General features: G+C 35.1%; 1 protein-coding gene across 2 annotated transcripts in view; it reads right to left on the bottom strand.

Annotated features, from left to right (window-relative positions):
* ZNF292 (zinc finger protein 292) overlaps positions 1-17,683 on the bottom strand; it is a 91,645-nt gene that overhangs the window by 34,202 nt on the left and 39,760 nt on the right. The window contains exons 3-5 of one of the 2 annotated variants that reach the window (XM_002924699.4): positions 10,171-10,325; positions 9,904-9,982; positions 7,540-7,675 (exon numbers count right to left, since the gene is read on the bottom strand). In XM_002924699.4, the coding sequence (XP_002924745.2) occupies positions 7,540-7,675; positions 9,904-9,982; positions 10,171-10,325 (370 nt within the window). Of the gene's footprint in view, positions 1-7,539; positions 7,676-9,903; positions 9,983-10,170; positions 10,326-17,683 lie in introns of those variants that run through there. The other variant, XM_034670754.1, reaches the window with a different exon arrangement.

Below are 17,683 nucleotides of genomic sequence, written 5' to 3'. Positions count from 1 at the left end.
GAAAAGCCTACTGCAAGCATTATTCTCAATGGGGAAAAGCTGGAAGCCTTTCCCTTAAGATCAGGAACACGACAAGGATGCCCACTCTCGCCACTATTATTCAACATAGTACTAGAAGTCCTTGCAACAGCAATCAGAAGACAAAAAGGGATCAAAGGTATCCAAATCGGCAAAGAAGAAGTCAAACTGTCTCTCTTTGCAGATGACATGATACTCTATATGGAAAACCCAAAGGAATCCACTCCCAAACTATTAGAAGTTATAGAACAATTCAGTAAGGTGGCAGGATACAAAATCAATGCCCAGAAATCAGTTGCATTTCTATACACGAATAACGAGACTGAAGAAAGAGAAATTAGGCAATCCATCCCATTTACAATAGCACCAAAAACCATACGTTACCTTGGAATTAACTTAACCGGAGACGTAAAGGACCTATATTCTAGAACCTATAAATCACTCTTGAAAGACATTGAGGAAGACATAAAAAGATGGAAAAATATTCCATGCTCATGGATTGGAAGAATCCACCTTCACTTTTAAATGCAAAGTTTATTACTGAAATAAAGACTTATTTTCTCACAAAATTCTTAAGGATTTTTAAGAACTGTGGTAAGCTTAAGAAATTTCCTTTGAAAAAGAAGGGGTTCTGGGGTGGGGGGGAGAAGACTGCAGGGCCTAAGATTCAAGAAAGGACTGGCAAGCTAACAAAAATGTAATTTGTGCAACTGCAAATTATCCCAATAGAGAAGTATAAGGGACAGGTTTGAGGGAACTCAGTGTGACTGTAATAGGGAGCTCTCTCAGAGTTTAGACTGTAAAATGATCTGTACAAAATGGAAAGCAGGCTCAGGACCAATGATGCAGGCACCACAAGTGTTACGAACCTATGCGAAATGTTATTAAAGCTAGAACCCAAGATGACCCCTAGCACACCAAAAATGTTGAGAACAATCAAACTGGCAGAGGTGGGTAACTTCTGGAGAAAAGACTGCCACTTGGGTTTGACTATGTATTACTTATGATAACAGAGAAAAAGGAGAATTCCTCTAATGGTGGTTCTGTTAATAAGCTTTGTATTTAAAAGGGCAGAACAATGGAGCAAATGGAAATAGATGGGAAAAAGTAATTTTCAAGATAGGGATGAGCAACAGATATAATCCTGAATAAGAGTCTCAAAATTAATTATATTAAAAGCATGGTTTGTGATTGTTCAGAATATACATGAGCATTAAGAGCCAAGACAGATTCAATAATCATAAATTAGGTTATGCCTGTCACAAAAATTATCTCAGTATGTATCAGAGACCCAAATGTATAATGTGAAACTATAAAACTTCTGTGAGAGAAATCTATAGAACTCTAGGTTTGGTAATGAGTATGTATGTATGCATTGCTATCTTTATATTATTTCATTTTAATTCCAGTATAGTTAATATAGTGGTAATGAGCTTTTAGATAAAACACCAAAAGCACGATCCACAAAAGAAAAAATTCATAAGTTGAGCTTCATTAAAATTTTAAATTTCTGCTCTGTGAAAGACTCTGTTAAGAAAAAGGATGAGCCACAGACTGAAAGAACGTATTTGCAACACTCATATCTGATAAAGAACTCATATTCAAAATATACAAAGCACTGTTAAAACTTAACAATAAGAGAACAAACAACCTGACTAAAAAATAGGAAAAAAAATCTAAAGGGATGCCTCACCAAAGAAGATATACAGACAGCAAATATGCATATGAAAACATGTTCAGTATCTTATGTCATTACAGAAATGCTGAAACAAAAATGTGATATTACTACACACCTACCAGAATGGCTACAATTACCAAAATAGGTAATCCCAATTACCAAAGGTCTAGAGTAACATGAATTGTCATTCATTGCTGGTGAGAATACAGAATGGTATAGGCACTTTAGAAAACAGTTTGGCAGTTTCTTACAAAGCAAAACACAGTCTTACCGTATGATCTAGCAATCTTACCCCAGTATTTACCCAACTCATGTGAAACTTACGTCCATCCAAAAACTTACATGCAAATGTTTACAGTAGCTTTATTCATAAACAGAAATGGTAGTAAACAAGATGTCTTTTAATAGGTGAATGAAGAAACTGGTACACTTCATATAAAACATACTATCATAGAATACTATTCAGCAATAAAAAGGAATGAGCTGTTAAGATACTCAAGACATAGATGAATGTTAAATGCACGTTGCCAAGTAAAAGAAGCTAGGCCAAAAGGCTATAATTGTAAGACAATCTTAAAAACGCAAAACTATAGAGATGGTAAAGAAATCAGTAGTTATCAGGTGTTCAGGAGAGGATTCAGTGGGTGAAGATAGTTGATTTTTTTATGGCAGTGAAACTATTCTGTATGATGCCACCATGGTGGATACATCGTACTATGCATTTGCCAAAGCCTATAGAAATTCACAGCACAAACAAGAAATCTTAAGGTATGTAAATTTTTAAAAATTTAGGAGGTTGGGGAAGCCCAGGATGAAATGAATATGGCAAAAAAAAAAATTTTGTATTGTAAATGTTATGAAAGAACTTCACTGAAAGAGGAAGGGAAATAAAGTGCTCACCTAACTAACTTGGATGAACAGAGTCTATAAGAAAAATGGCAAGAGAAATTGTACATAAGCGTTGTATTCTAATCAGTAAAGTTGTTTTCCGCAGAGGTCTAAGTTATCAATTCTGAAACCACTATACATGTACACTAACACTGATTAAGTATATAGATGGTCAATGGTAGGAGGTCAGTCTGAAAAGACTATAATATTGCATGATTCCAATTATAGGACATTCTGTTGAAGTGAGAAGTTACAGATAAGCAAAAAGAGGAGACAAGAACGATCCCTGTGGTATGGATTAGAGTGGAAGACATCAGGATGAACCTTTCTATTTAGTTTGATATAAATACAGCTGGTTACATATGGAAATATTTACAGATGTGTCTACACACAGATTAGTATACCTACATATTATTTTCTTGCTTTGTCTGTTGAGAGGCCCTAGAAGCAATGATACCCTAGAAGCAATGTCACTTCAGCAGCAATAAACACACCCAGTTATCAGGTCTTTTCTATTACTGTTCTCCAAGACAAAAGAGCTAGGATTCTTTGGAAAAAGAGCCAATTCTAGAACTGGGGCGGGAAGTAAGGAAAATAAGCTGGAGTACCTTATAGAGCCAGAAAGCAAGAAAGTACTCAAATAAAAAACATAATCCATAATGAAAAGGGTATGTCAAAGGGACATAGAAATTAAATCAGAGGGTTCGCAATGGCCAAAGCTGGGACAATTTGAGTAACAAAATAAATAATAGTATTGGATTATGACCAAAGTATAAAATGAATATCCCTTAGTCTATATTGATATAAATAAATGAATAAATGGGGGAAATCTGTGTAAATTCCAAATAATCTGTGTAGATACTTCCCCCCTCCAGGAGGTGGAGCTTAAATTTCCACCTCTTAAGTGTGGGTTGCATGTAGTAACTTCCTTCCAAAGAGTACTATATGGAAAGGGAGAAAAAGAGTAACTTTAGAGTGGAGAAACCTGACAAACAGAGCACCACAGCCAGGTAAGCAAGGTTAATATCAACAATGAGAAGTCATGTGGATAGTATGTACCCCCGATATGATGTGATAACAACGGCACTTTACCTCTGTGATCTTCCTCCCCAAATCCATAAGCCCAGTTCTAATCAAGAGAGCAACATCAGACAACTCCCAATTAAGGGACATTCTACAAAATACCTGACCAGTATTCCTCAAAACTGTCAAGGTCATCAAAAACAAGGAAAGTCTGAAAAACTGTCACAGCCAAGAGGAGCCTAAGAAGACATGACGACTAAATGTAATGTGGTATCCTGGATGGGATCCTAGAACAGAAAAAGGACATTAGGTAAAAACTAAGGAAATCTGAATAAAGTATGGAAGTTAATTAATAACAAAGTATAAATGCTGGTTTATTAACTGTGACAAATATATCATACTAATGTAAGATATGAAGAATGAGGAAAACTGGTAGTGGGGTATATGGGGAACTCCTCACAATTTTTCTGTAAATCTAAAACTATTCTAAAATAAAAAGTTCATTTTAAAAAAATAATAAATTAAGTCATACTAACCTCAATATTAAACATTATTACTTAAAAGAACTCTAGCCAAATACTTGTTAAGGTCTTTCATCAAATCCTTATTTACACAAAAGGACAGACATAGGAAAAACAGGCATATTTTATCAAACAACCATAATCAAAGAGTACTGATTAAAGGACTAAAGGCAAGAAGGAAGATTTCATAAGTATCCCAGGGGCTAGGTTTCTGGACATGACCATTTTATGGTTATTTTCAAGGACCTGGATGCCAACAGAATATATGTTAGTAAGAGGAAACTGATAAGGACAAAAACCTTGGATAACAAAATCAAGACTGAAAAGAATACTGAAAAGTTGCAAACACAGAATGACTCTAACAGTGAAATTAAGCAGGGAAAAAAAAAAAAGCAATGCCTTGTGTGCCAAAAGACAAAGTATAAAAATGTAGTTGATAATTTAAGGGTAGCATTTATTTTTAAAAATCTTTGTGTGATTTTAGTAATCTCACTGAGTTATGAGAATGATATAGCTACCCAAAAAGTTTAATGTCATCTTAAGTCACACTAAAAGTATAAATTGTTAGGATGAAAAATGAGAGTACCAATGACCTCAAAGTCAGCCAGATCATATTTAGGATACACATCAGATTCTGAGAATTACATATTAAAGAGAACAACAAAATGCACTAAAAAAACCAGGAATCACGATTTAGATTTAAAATCTTTAAAATCTCAATTGCTATGGCACGAGAAGAAGGATTTATACTATTGTTTTCACAATTTTCGTAGTGAAGATTTTCTAATCACAGGTTAAGAACAGACTGAACTACACAGCAAATCACCTCTCTAGGGAAGAAATTGGTGTTTAAGAGAAAGCCAATTTATTTATCAGTGATATTTAGAAGAGAGTTGAAATTGGGTAAAAAAATAAGCGTTACTGTCTTTCTAATCCTGAGATTATGACCAAAGAAAGGTACAAGTAATATATAAGCTTAAAGTTCCTGTGATATTCAAAGGCCATCTACTTGAATTATGTTGATTTAGTTATTAGAGTTACTTCATTCTAGGATGCTAAAACCTTAAAGTGAAACCAGTATTTTCAGCCACCCTCAATCCCCCAAATCAAAGAGCATTTCTTGGGTTAGCTGGGTTTTAGTGAGTCCAAATTTACTCAATTAAAAAAAAAAGTTCAGGATTAAGTAGATTACTGTTCAAATATTACATCAAACCTCCAAAGGCTTCACTATAAACAAACTAACGAGCATAGCCTCCTAAGGTGTATTCATTATTCTCTAAGCTCTGGTTCTCTTCAAACTTGCTGTAGTTAAGTTAAACTAAGAGGCTGGATATTTAAAGCTAAAAGTTCCCCATCCTTTTGAGTCATCAAGTTTGAACATGTAAATAAATTAATATTTTTGTGTAAAATGTTAATTCCTTCAACTTTTTCAAAAGACGTAATTATGAAACATACACTTCTAAGTTTACGTGATTATCTGTAAAATGACTCCCATCAAAGAGACATTCTAAGTAAGAGAGGACCAAGTAAAGATTATGGCTGCAAAATCTCTGTCATTTAACATCTGATTGCTTCACTGAGTTGTATTAAAGTCTGGCTACCTACAATCCACTGGTATCGTAAGAAACTCCTCTTGGCTGAATAGTCCAAATGACTGCAGTAGCTATGTCAGGCAAAGAACAAGAAATAAAGCAGCACAGAGATGGGCAGAGACTTTGTTAACAGAAATGGTGTTAGGCACATCCAAGCAAGTAAGGAAACTGAGCACATATTTTTTTAAAATAAATTTTAAATCTCTGCTAAGGTGAAGGTTCCATTTTGTTGCTTTAGTGTAATGTGTTGAGTTTAGCAAAAAAAAGCTCTTCAGAAATTGACAACAGAAAAATGGAGTTAATTCTTTATTTAAGCTAGCTGCAATTTATTAGGCTAGGTGCAACAGGGCATGATATAAAAAAGGAGAGAGGTCCTGACTTCAATTCCTGGCTCTGCCTCACAACACTGGCAATGTAATATAGAAAAGACAACCAATCTTCCTGAGCCTCCATTTCCTCATCTGTAAAATAGGGACAATAAACATCCTACCTTTTTCACAGGATCATCAAGGTTAAATTTGAAACCATGAATATAAAAGCACATTTCAAACTGTTAGGAACTATACAATGTAATCTGATATTATTAATCTATTACATCCAGTATTTCCAAAAGCTGAATAAATTAGAAAGGATAATTTGATTGTAAGAACAAAATCTTAGTGGCATCAGTATACTGGGAATATAACTAATATGCCAAAGGCAAAAAAATCCAAGATTCTCAACTTTTAAATGTTGTTATTATTAATTTAAATAATGAGAATCCACTCCCCATTTCTCCAGGGTCTTGAGAATACTGTAGTTAATCTGTGGATATCCACAATGGAAGGGGGTACTAAAAACAATCTGCTTGTGAAAATTAAGGAATAGATAGCATTGCTAGAACTATCAAGGAAAGCATGGAGAAATGGTTAAGAGGGGAGCCAGGTAGGAAAAAACAGCTTGAAGAGAAGTTTGGAGATTGGCCGGAAAGCCTTTCGGTAAATATCAATGTACCAGAAGAGTTCGCAACCAATGGACCGAATATTCCTTTCTCAGAGCTTTCACAATGTGCTATCACATAGCAAAATGCCTAAAGTTTGCCATCAATCAACAAGCAAGGCAGCAATCAACAAAAGAAGAAGTTTGTTTACTTCTTCAGTTAAGTACCATGGGAAAAGTTCAGGTGAAATCTGGGCACCTTTCTAAATAATTTCAAGGAAAGTACCAAACCCAATAACTGCGCTATTCTTCATGGTATATACAATTTTTGAGCTCTGAACATTGTTTACATATTATTAGTGATTTGGCAATCTACTTCCAACAGCGTATCTGCCAGTTTCAGTTTAACTGGGATCTTTATTGTCCAAGCTCATACAGTAACAACAAAACAGAATAAAATAAAATGGAGTGATAAGCTGTTTGAGAAAGAGTACTAATCTTAGAGGCAGAAGACTTGAGAGTTCTAGGTTTAATTTCTTTCTCTATTTTGAGGAAAATCATTTAACTGACCTATTTCTGTTTCCCATCTGTCAAGTATGTTATCAAATATAAGCTAGATTGCCACCTGTCAGGATATTGCAGAGGGAATTCCTCTATTCGGAAAGATGTTGGGAAAAGATTTTACTTTTTCTGTTACTCTAAGACTGTGTAATAGCCTATTAAGTGTATCTTCCCCCAAATAAAAAAAGGTGAAGGGCCTCAAGCACCTAAGCTAAAATTTAACTAAATGGTCCTTCTTTGGGAAATCTTGAGATGAATTATATTTATCAAAACAATTTTAAGTACTTATTTTTTTCTAGTCTAATGATTCTTTTTTTTTCTCTCTCTCTAGAAAATTTACCTTTATCCTTATCCAATGGTTCCTGGGAAAGAATAGTGCACAGTACCGGGTTTTTCCACACCCCAGTCTCTTGAGCTAGAGTAGCTAAAAAATGCAATTCACAGCTGCCATTCTCCATCAGCTTTTCATGAGCTACCTATAAATATTAAATAAACATCCAAAGAATTACAACAGATTTTTAAAAGCAAGCTTATCAGGCTCTAAATATAATACTAAACTTTTGAAAAATAAGACTTTTATCTTAAAAATTTCACATCACATTACCAAGTGCTGAATTCCTTTACTTCTGATTCTTGAAGATGAATCTCAAGAATTGTATCAATTGTAAATTTTAAATACAATGTATTTCTAGAAACAAGTTAAAATTATTTTCCCCCAAAATCTAAACCAAGAGCAAAGTTACTTGTGAAGGAAGCTATCAGAATATCCACAGCATAAATGACCTTACACATTTTATATCCTTTGTGTTAGTAAAAAAAACTTTTTCCAAAAAAGACTTCTACCAATAAAGGACAGATTTGCATCAAGGCCTAAGTGACAACATGCACATATTCCAATAAAAGGGACTTATGAAAACAACTAGATGCATGATTTTTCATTTATTCATTAGAGAGCCTTGGAAATATTCTATTTAAAACTGACACTAAAATTTGCTTACTAGTTGTTTCCAAGTGTTCATGCAATTAGCGTATTTTTCAAGACACAAAAGACCAATGGTTTTTATTCAATTCAGAAAATGTTTACTGGGAATTTCTATGGGCAAAGGACTAGGGAAGAGAGCAATTGGTCCCTGCAACTATGGGGCTTATCCTCTAGTGGGGTAAAGAAAGGTTAAAACAGTAAAACAAAGGCAAAATGAGACAAATGCTGTTAAGCAGGTATAAAATAACCCCAAGGAAGCTCTGAAATGAGAGCAAACTGTCATGGAAATTCTTAAAGCTACAGGCTATGTTTATACAAAAAGTCTATTCCTCAAAACCATAAAGTCTCCCCACTGCAACAAGTTCCAGTGCTTTAAGAAAGTTTCTTCGAGCAACTGCTGAAAGCTACCATATAAGGATTTAAAGAGTTATTTCCTTCTCATTAGCCCATATGAAAAAGTATCAACTAGTGCTACGGTTTCAAAAAGGAAAGTTTAGAAGTTTATCATATGCTGACAAAATAGCATGAGGAATTCAGTATTATATTTGTATATAAACAACTTAATTCTGGGGTAGAGTGCCAAACAATGAAAAGTTCCTAAAATAATTATTTGCCTAAAAATAAATACTTGCTGGCAAAACAATCTAAGACATGAGTTACTAATATGCTGAAGTAGAAATTGTGTCATCAAAAAGTTAGTTGCAACATGACAAACAAGACAAGACACCTTCATTTCAACAGTTAAGTATTATGTGTAAGACACTATGTGAAATCCTATGATATTAAGATATGAATCCTACCTTCAAGAATTTTGCAATTGATGAAGATTTTAATGGTTAATATAAAAATAGGAAGGCTGCCTTCTCTACATAACTACAGTTTATTTCACATGCTTCTAAAATTTGAAAGTAATTCTCTTTAATATATCTCCTACAGAAAAAAAACATCACGCCAAAATATACTTTATGAACTCTGGCTAGAGAAAGAGAAATACTTTCTGAAACTAGCTAGCAAAAACATTCTTTTTAATCAATTAATCAAAACTTACTTGAAGCTATAGTATATCCAGCACAATCTAGTGCTTGAAACAAAATTTAACATTCTTGAAAATACTCCAAGACAACTAAGTACTAAATTGTGTAGTACTTCTCTAAGGTAGAATAACAGCACTAAATAAGAGAGACAAAGCATGTGTTTTCAGTTATAGGAGAAAAGCATGGACTTTGGAATAAAGAACCGTGATTCAAGTAACTACTCTGTAATATTAGCTGTATAAATCTGGGTAGATAAATATTTTAAAGTATGAGCCTCAGTTTCCTCACCTTTAAAATGGGAAAAATATACCTACCCCCACAAAGTTTTCATAAGGATTAAATGATAAATTAAATTCATATAAGGCATATTGCAGACGTTCAGCAATTAAGCTGTTTCTAAATACAAATTAGGACATTTTCTTTTGTTTTCCCTTACTGGTCTGTGAAAGTCCTAATTAACTGATCCTAAAGAACAGTGCAATATTCAACCAATCTATCTAAATATGTATCTTCATTCAACACATATTTATTGAACACCTAGTATATGCATGACATTAGTGTAAACAAGAGCTGCAATTAATGCTTGTTATTACATATATGTTTTAAAGTGTAACCAAATAATTATTAAGAATAAAGAAAAAGGATATAAGATATACCTATATGAAATCTAATAGATAAATATTCTCACCTGCACCAGTGTCTGAAATTGTTCCCACTGTTTATCTGATAATTCAACAGGCAGGCACAGTAAAAGTTCAACACAGCTTCTAAAAAACAAAAAATTGGTAAGGATACAAATATTTATTAAAATTCAAAGTAAAACAAAACAAATAACGCTACTATCAGTAGACACCCGTAACTATTCTATTTAAAATTAAACTACCGTAAGACTGAGATACAGAATTAAAACAAAAAAGCTAAATCTAATTTTTTATTTACTCAAAGGTCTACTCACAATGCCAAGCGTTCCAGAACCAATGCTACATTTTCACATTCAGAGGTAAGATAAGGCCGGGCTTTAACATAACTTTGGATAGCCACCGTGTATACCTCCAATAAAGGTAAAGGATCTTCTGAAGTTTTCCATTTCTCTGCATATTCAAGGAGTGTCTGTTTTGGAAGGAATAATAAAAAGTATTCAATGTAAATCAAAATACATATTGGCTAATCAACTGTTTTTCTTTCTTCTCTGAGAAATTTTGAAAAATAACATTTTTTATTTATAAAAACAAAAAGTAGCTCACACTGATTAAAATATTAAAAGTAATAAAGTCATAGTCTTATTTCCAACAGCTCTCTGTCAGAGAAAAGATTAGTGTAATTATCCAACAACAGCATCATTTCATGAAGGATATGTGTCATAAGCATTATCTTCTTCCTTCTCCAGTCAAAATGCCACCTTTCACCTCAAAACTTCTAACATTTAAGAGTTATTTTAAAAAGAAGATACCCAGACCAGCTTGACCAGAAGACATGCAGTAAAGAATTTCAAATATTTACGTTTCTACTTTTCATATAAGGAGCATAAAATTCAACACCTAAAATAAATAAATTGCATATATTAAGAGAAGACATGTGATTTTTCAGTTAATAAAAAAATAATAGTACAACATATCACAATTTTTACAACAACCATTATCACTTAAAAAAAATCATCTAAAGTACCTCAACATACGTAAAATCAGTATTAAAGATATTAAAGAAAAAGGTCAAGTAACTTTTGTAAATAAAAAAACTTATTTTTTTTAAAATAAAAAACTGTTTATTCCTTAATGAAGTAAATATTTCAAATATACCTTATCAGAATTACTAAAAGTAAAAAAAAAAAAAACCACAAAACAAAAACTTAACCCCTGCTGTTTATCCTATAGAAGAGGTAGAAGAAACTGGCAGCAGCATTTAAAGACATCCACACTTAAGACTCTACAACTATTAAAATACTGAGTTACTAAAAAGTATTATCTAAAAGGTTCTATAATTATACTAAAGAACTCCAATTATTTTTATAATATAGAAAACTGCCATAGTTGGTCCTCTTCACACTTCAAGATTTAAGACTCAGCTCACCACACGTGGAAATTCAGGTGCCCTCTCCCAGAAAAGAGGGTATCGTGAATGAAAACTCCGCGAGGGCTTATACGCTCTGGCACACAGAAGTAGCTTTTAAAAAATATGTAGATATGTAGAATGGTAGGAAGTAAGTTATAAAGTTAGGGAGGGAGGAAGGAAGAACTTACATTCTACTATCAAATACTCAAAACACTGCCTTGTCCTCTCTACTACCTCTAACAGTAGCAAATGATCAAGAGAGAATAAGGAAGGACGGACTAGAAAGGGTACTCGGGTAAACTGAAGAGCAACATAGTAACAACTCACTCTCTGACCAGTCACATATGCACAGACCCTGATCCTCTCCAAGTTGGAGAGAAGTGTGGGTAACCTGGAGACCCAAACTTCCACTGACATCTGAAGTGAGGGCAGTCTTGGGGGACTGATCCCTTTAATGCATTAAGTCTGAATTCAGCCAGTTAAAGGTCAGAATTTAATTGCAGGACACTCCCTATTTGGTGTTGGAGAGTTCGAGAAATGGCATTGGAAAAGAGCATGTATTTCGTGTTAGCAGTAAAAAAGAAAACATTCCTCAACAGAACTTATAAATATCTAGCCCCAAGGCTTCTTCCTCTTCCTCTGCCCCGCCCCCGCACACGTGCGCTCTCTCAAAAATAAATAAAATCTTAAAAAAAAAAAAAAAGAACTTACAAATCTAAACCAAACCTACCAACTGAATGCAAAGATCTGCATTTTGGGATTGTTTGTAATCATCTATCTATTTCTAGGAATGAAATAGAGTATAATGTTGGTTTTAATGTGTTCCTTGGGCATTTTATGGTGATGTGGCAGAGGAGGACCTCACTATCTTCAAGAATTCCCGAATTAACACCAACTGTACATACAATTCTTACTTAAGCTAGCACCTGTCTTTCTACACAAAGTTATTAAATATTATTTTCCTTTTCCTGGAAAAACATGTTTAGAGGTCTAGGAAATTTCATGCCTGGCAAATGTTTCTAATCTAACATGGATTAGACTGAATGAATGCTTAGGTTTCCCCTATTAGTCCTCTAGCAGTAATGAATCAATTTCTATAAGAGTTTTAACTTTTGCTGAAAAAGAACAGAAAATATAGCATACCAATTTCCCAATGGATTTGAAATTATAAGCTGCCTCCTTTTATCTCCTAACCAAACGAAACCCTTAAAAAGGTCATACATTTCTACATATATGTACATATCTAGGCATACCTATTTTGTTGCACTTCACTTCACTGTGCTTCAAAGGCTTTGCGTCTTTTAAAAACTGAAGGTTTTTGGCAACCCTGCATTGAGCAAGTCTATCAGCACAATTTTTCCAACAGCATTTGCTTACTTTGTGTTCGTCACATTTTGGTAATTCTTAAAATATTTCAAACTTTTTCGTTATTATTGTATTTGCCAAGGTGATCAGTGATCTTTGATGTTACTACTGTAACTGTTTAGGGCACCACAAACCACATCCATCTAAGACTGAACTTAATCTATAAATGCTGCACAGTGCGTGTGTTCTGAATGCGCTTCAGACCATCCCTCTCCCTCTCCCTCTCCTTGGGCCTCCCTATTCTGAGAGGCCTAACAGTATTGAAACTAGGGCAATTAACCCCACAATGGCCCTCTAAGTATTCAAGTGAAAGAAGAGTCACACATCTCTTACTTTTAAATCAAAAGCTAGAAACGACTAAGCTTAATGAGGAAGGCATGTCAACAGCCAAGACAAGCTGAAAGCTGGGCCTCCTGTGCCAAACAGCCAAGTTATGAATGCAAGTTAAAGTTCTTGAAGGAAGTGAAAAGTGCTACTCCTATAACACATGCATGCTAAAAAGTGAAACAGCCTTACTGTTAATATAAAGTTTTAGTGGTCTGAATAAAAGATCACCAGCCACAGGATTCCCTTAAACCAAAGCCTAATCCAGAGCAAGACGTTAACTCACTTCAATCTATGAAGGCTGAGAGAGTAAGTTGCAGGAGAAAAGGTTGAAGTTAGCAGAAGCTGGCTCAATAAAAGGTTTAAGGTTTAAGAAAAGAAGCCATCTCTGTAACATAAAAGTGTAACGTGAAGCAGCAAGTCACCCAGAAGATCTAGCTAAGATATTAATGAAAGTGGCTACAGTAAACAGCAGATTTTCAGTGTAGACAAAACAGCCTTCTATCGCAAAAGATGCCACCTAGGACTTTCTTAGCTACAAAGGAGAAGTCAATGCTTGGTTTCAAAGCTTCAAAGGAAAGGCAACTTCTTTGTCAAGGGCTAATGCAGCTGGTGACTTTAAGTAGAGCCCATGCTGAAGATACTAGGGCCATTAAAAATTATGCTAAATCTATTCTGCTTGAGCTCTATAAATGGGGCAAAACTTGAGGGATAGCACATCTGTTTACGATATGGTTTACTGAATATTTTAAGCCCACTGTTGAGGAAAAGCTTCCTTTCAAATATTACCACTCACTGACAATGCACCTGGTCACCCAAGAGCTATGATGGAGATGTACAAGATGCATGTTGTTTTCATACCTGCTAATACAACATCTGTTCTGGAGCCCACGGATCAAAGTGTGACTCCAACTTTCAAATCTTATTATTTAAGAAATACTTTCATAAGGCTAGAACTGCCCTAAACAGTGATTCTTCTGATGGGTCCTTGGATCAAAGCAAGTTTAAAACATTCTGGCAAGGATTCACCATTCTAGATGCCATTAAGGACATTTGTGATTCAAGGGAAGAGATCAAAATATCAACATTGGAAGAAGCTGCTTCCAACACTCATGAATGACTTTGAAGGGTTCAAGACTTCAGTGGAGGAAGTAACTGCAGATGTGGTGGAAACAGCAAGAGAGGGACACCTAGGTGGCTCAGTCGGTTAAGCATCTGCCTTCAACTCAGGTCATGATCTTGGGGCCCTGGGATCGAGCCCCGCATTGGGCAGCAGGGAGCCTGCTTCTCCCTCTGCCTCTCCCCCTGGCTTGTGCTCTCTCTCTGACAAGTAAATAAAAATTTGAAGAGAAGAGAAGAGAAAAAGAAAAAGAAAAGAAACAGCAAGAGAACTACAATTAGGAAGTGGAGCCTGAAGGGGTGCCTGGCTGTCTCAGTCAGAAGAGCATGGGACTCTTGATCTCAGCATTAGGTAGTGAGTATGAGTTCCACATGGGGTGTAGAGATTAAATAAACTAAAAGTGGAGCCTGAAGATGTGACTATATTGCTGCAACCTCATGATAAAACTTAAACAGATGAGGAGTTGCACCTTAGGGATGAGCAAACAAAGTGGTTTCTTGAGATGGAATCTACTCCAGGTGAAGATGCTATGAAGACTGTTCAAATGACAACAAAGGATATAGAATATTACATAAACTTAGTTGATAAAGCAGCGGCACGATTTGAGAGGACTAATTTCAATTCTGAAATCAGTTCTACTGTGGGCAAAGTGCTATCACACAACATCGCATGCTACAGAGAAATTATTGGTGGAAGGAAGAGTCAATCAAAACAAACTTAAGTGTTGTCTTATTTTAAGAAAATGTCACAGGCCACTCCAACCTTCAGCAACTACTACCCGATCAGTCAGCAGCTATCATCGAAGCATGACCCTCCACTTGCAAAAAGATTATGACTTGCCAAAAGCTCAGATGATGGTTAATATGTTTTAGCAATAAAGTATTTTTAAATTAAGATAAGTACAGGGGTACCTGGCTGGCTTAGTCAGTGAAGCATACAACTGTTGATCCTGGGGTTGTAAATTTAAGGCCCACATTCAGTGTAGAGATTATTTAAAAATAAAATCTTTCAAAAAATTAATTAAGTGCATGTTTTTTAGACCTAATGCTATTGCACACTTAGTAGACTGCAGTACAGTGTAATTTTATGTGCACCGGGAAACCAAAAAATTCATTTAACTCACTTTATTGTGATATTTGCTTTATTGCAGTGGTCTGAAATTGATTCTGAAATATCTCCAAGGTATGCTTGTACCTACATTTTCCTCAAGACCTACATTTCTTGATATGTCTAGCTCTGCAAAGGGTACTCAAATATTACTTCTTTCCTGGGGCGCCTGGGTGCGCAGTCGTTAAGCGTCTGCCTTCGGCTCAGGGCATGATCCCAGCGTTCTGGGATTGAGTCCCACATCAGGCTCCTCCGCTGGGAGCCTGCTTCTTCCTCTCCCACTCCCCCTGCTTGTGTTCCCTCTCTCGCTGGCTGTCTCTCTCTGTCAAATAAATAAATAAAATCTTTAGAAAAAAAATATTACTTCTTTCCTTTATGAACTGAGTTCTTCTGTCCTCAGATGAAAGAAGTTTTTAAACTTAACTCTAATAGGTAACCAAAAATGAACTCTTTTGGGTTAAATAGAGTCTGAACTGATGAGAAAAATAACTGACAAATCAAAGAATGTTAGAACCAGAAAATACCTTAAAAACTATCTCTCTTCACCTCATTTTAGAAATGAGGAAAGAGGGAGAGGCAGCAGATTCTGGTGAAAACGAGACCACTCAGGTAGGTATTTAATAGTCTGGGAATAATGTAACTAGGGAGACGGTAGAAAGATGACAGTGGATTGAGATAATATGAGAAAAGTGATGACATACTCATAATGATTACATGTAAGAAAGTAAGTTAAAAAGCTGGTTAAAAAGCAAATATCTATGTTTATAAAGCTTTGAGAGTTGATATTTATAGCCAGTAAGTCTATTAATAGAAGTACTTCCCTTGTTTCTCAAGACACTAAGATCAGCAGAACCACTGTGAAACTGGAAGTATCTCCAACATAACTGGTTAATAAATTATGCTTTCTTCAATTAAAAAGGAGCTACTTACTTATATCTACTGTCTTAATCTATACAGGGTTTTTAAGTGGAAATTTCAAAATGATCAGACCCCTGTTCATTTCACAGAATTAGAAGAGACCTTAAAGATTATTTAATTCTGTTTTACAGAATAGTAATTAAAGGGTCCAGTGATCTGCATACTATTAATAGAATCGGTAATTAGCAAAGCCAGGCACCCTCACTCTCTGTGAAATATTCTGTCCACTACAAACAAATACTGGTTGTGGTACTGTAAGAGAACTAAAAATTTGTGATGCTACTTTGTAACTACGAAGTACCTTTTATCTCTATTACTTCAATTATTCCTTATAACTATGAGATGAGGTACTATTTATCCAATTTGCCAGACATACTAGAATTAAATAACTTCTTTATTGATAAAGCTTATTTTAGTTTGAAGTCAGACTCAAAGCAGCATACAATAAAAAAGGTTTTTCATATAATAGGAAATTAAGAGGAAGGGCAGGTTCCAGGATTGGTTAGTGTAGTAGCTCAACAGTGTCTTCAAGATTGTGATGAGCACTGGGTGCTGTATGTAAGCAATGAATCACTAAAGCCTTTACCTGAAACTAATATTACACAGTATATTAACTAATTGGGATTTAAACAAAAACTTGAAAGAAAAAAAGCACAAACAAATAAAAACAATGTCTTCAAGAACCCACCTATGTCAAGAACCCACCTATGTCTTCACTTTGCTATCCTCAGGTGGTGCCCCCACAGAATCCCCAGGCCTAAAACAGTGAAACAGGTTTCTTACCCAGACTAAGCAGTAACCAGAAAGATGAGACTATCTCTTCATGTGCATCTCATTTATGAACAAGGAAGCCTTTCTCAGAAATCCCAAACTCAATTCCCATCGGATTTCTCCTCAGGTCTCAATGGCCAGAACTGCATCACACACCTACGTCAAAAATCACCCAGCCATCATGGAACCCCCTGGTTGACTTTTAAACCAATCAGAACCCACTCTCCAAGGCTGCAGCTAGGGCCTGATTCCCTCAAGCATAAAGCCATGTGGAAGAAGGAAACTGTGTGAATAAAATCAGGGTTCTATTAGGAAAGTGAGGGAGAAGCCAGTCTTACAGTTTGGTTGTCTAATGGTTTTTATGTCCACATATCCTCAAGAATGAAGAAGTGAATGTGTGCATATATGTATGCACATTTATATTTATATATACATATAAACAAAGATAAAAGTCATTGTGATCTGGTTTTGAGAGAGGTGTGAGGGGACAGTATAGAAGATAAGAATTAGGGACAGAAACTTAAAAGTTTTCCTGTAGGGCACCAGATTGCCTCCATTAATGAGTAAAATATTAAGTATGGCAAGAAAATATAAAACTGTGTTATATGAAGAATGATTGATGGAACTAAGGATGCTTAATCTGGATAATAACATTCACTGAATATTTACTGTAAGTTAGGCACTGTTCTGAGAGCTTTACATGTAATACCTATTAGCAATCAGATAAACTACAGTACTATATTAAAATTGGACAAACTGGATTAAAGTAACAAGCCCCAACACTACAGAGCTAGTTAAGAGGCAGAGAAGAGAT

The sequence above is a fragment of the Ailuropoda melanoleuca genome, chromosome 10 (assembly GCF_002007445.2).
Source record: "Ailuropoda melanoleuca isolate Jingjing chromosome 10, ASM200744v2, whole genome shotgun sequence".
Classification (NCBI taxonomy): domain Eukaryota; kingdom Metazoa; phylum Chordata; class Mammalia; order Carnivora; family Ursidae; genus Ailuropoda; species Ailuropoda melanoleuca.
The sequence above is the reverse complement of the archived record's forward strand: the minus strand, read 5'-3'. Positions and strand labels throughout refer to the sequence as shown.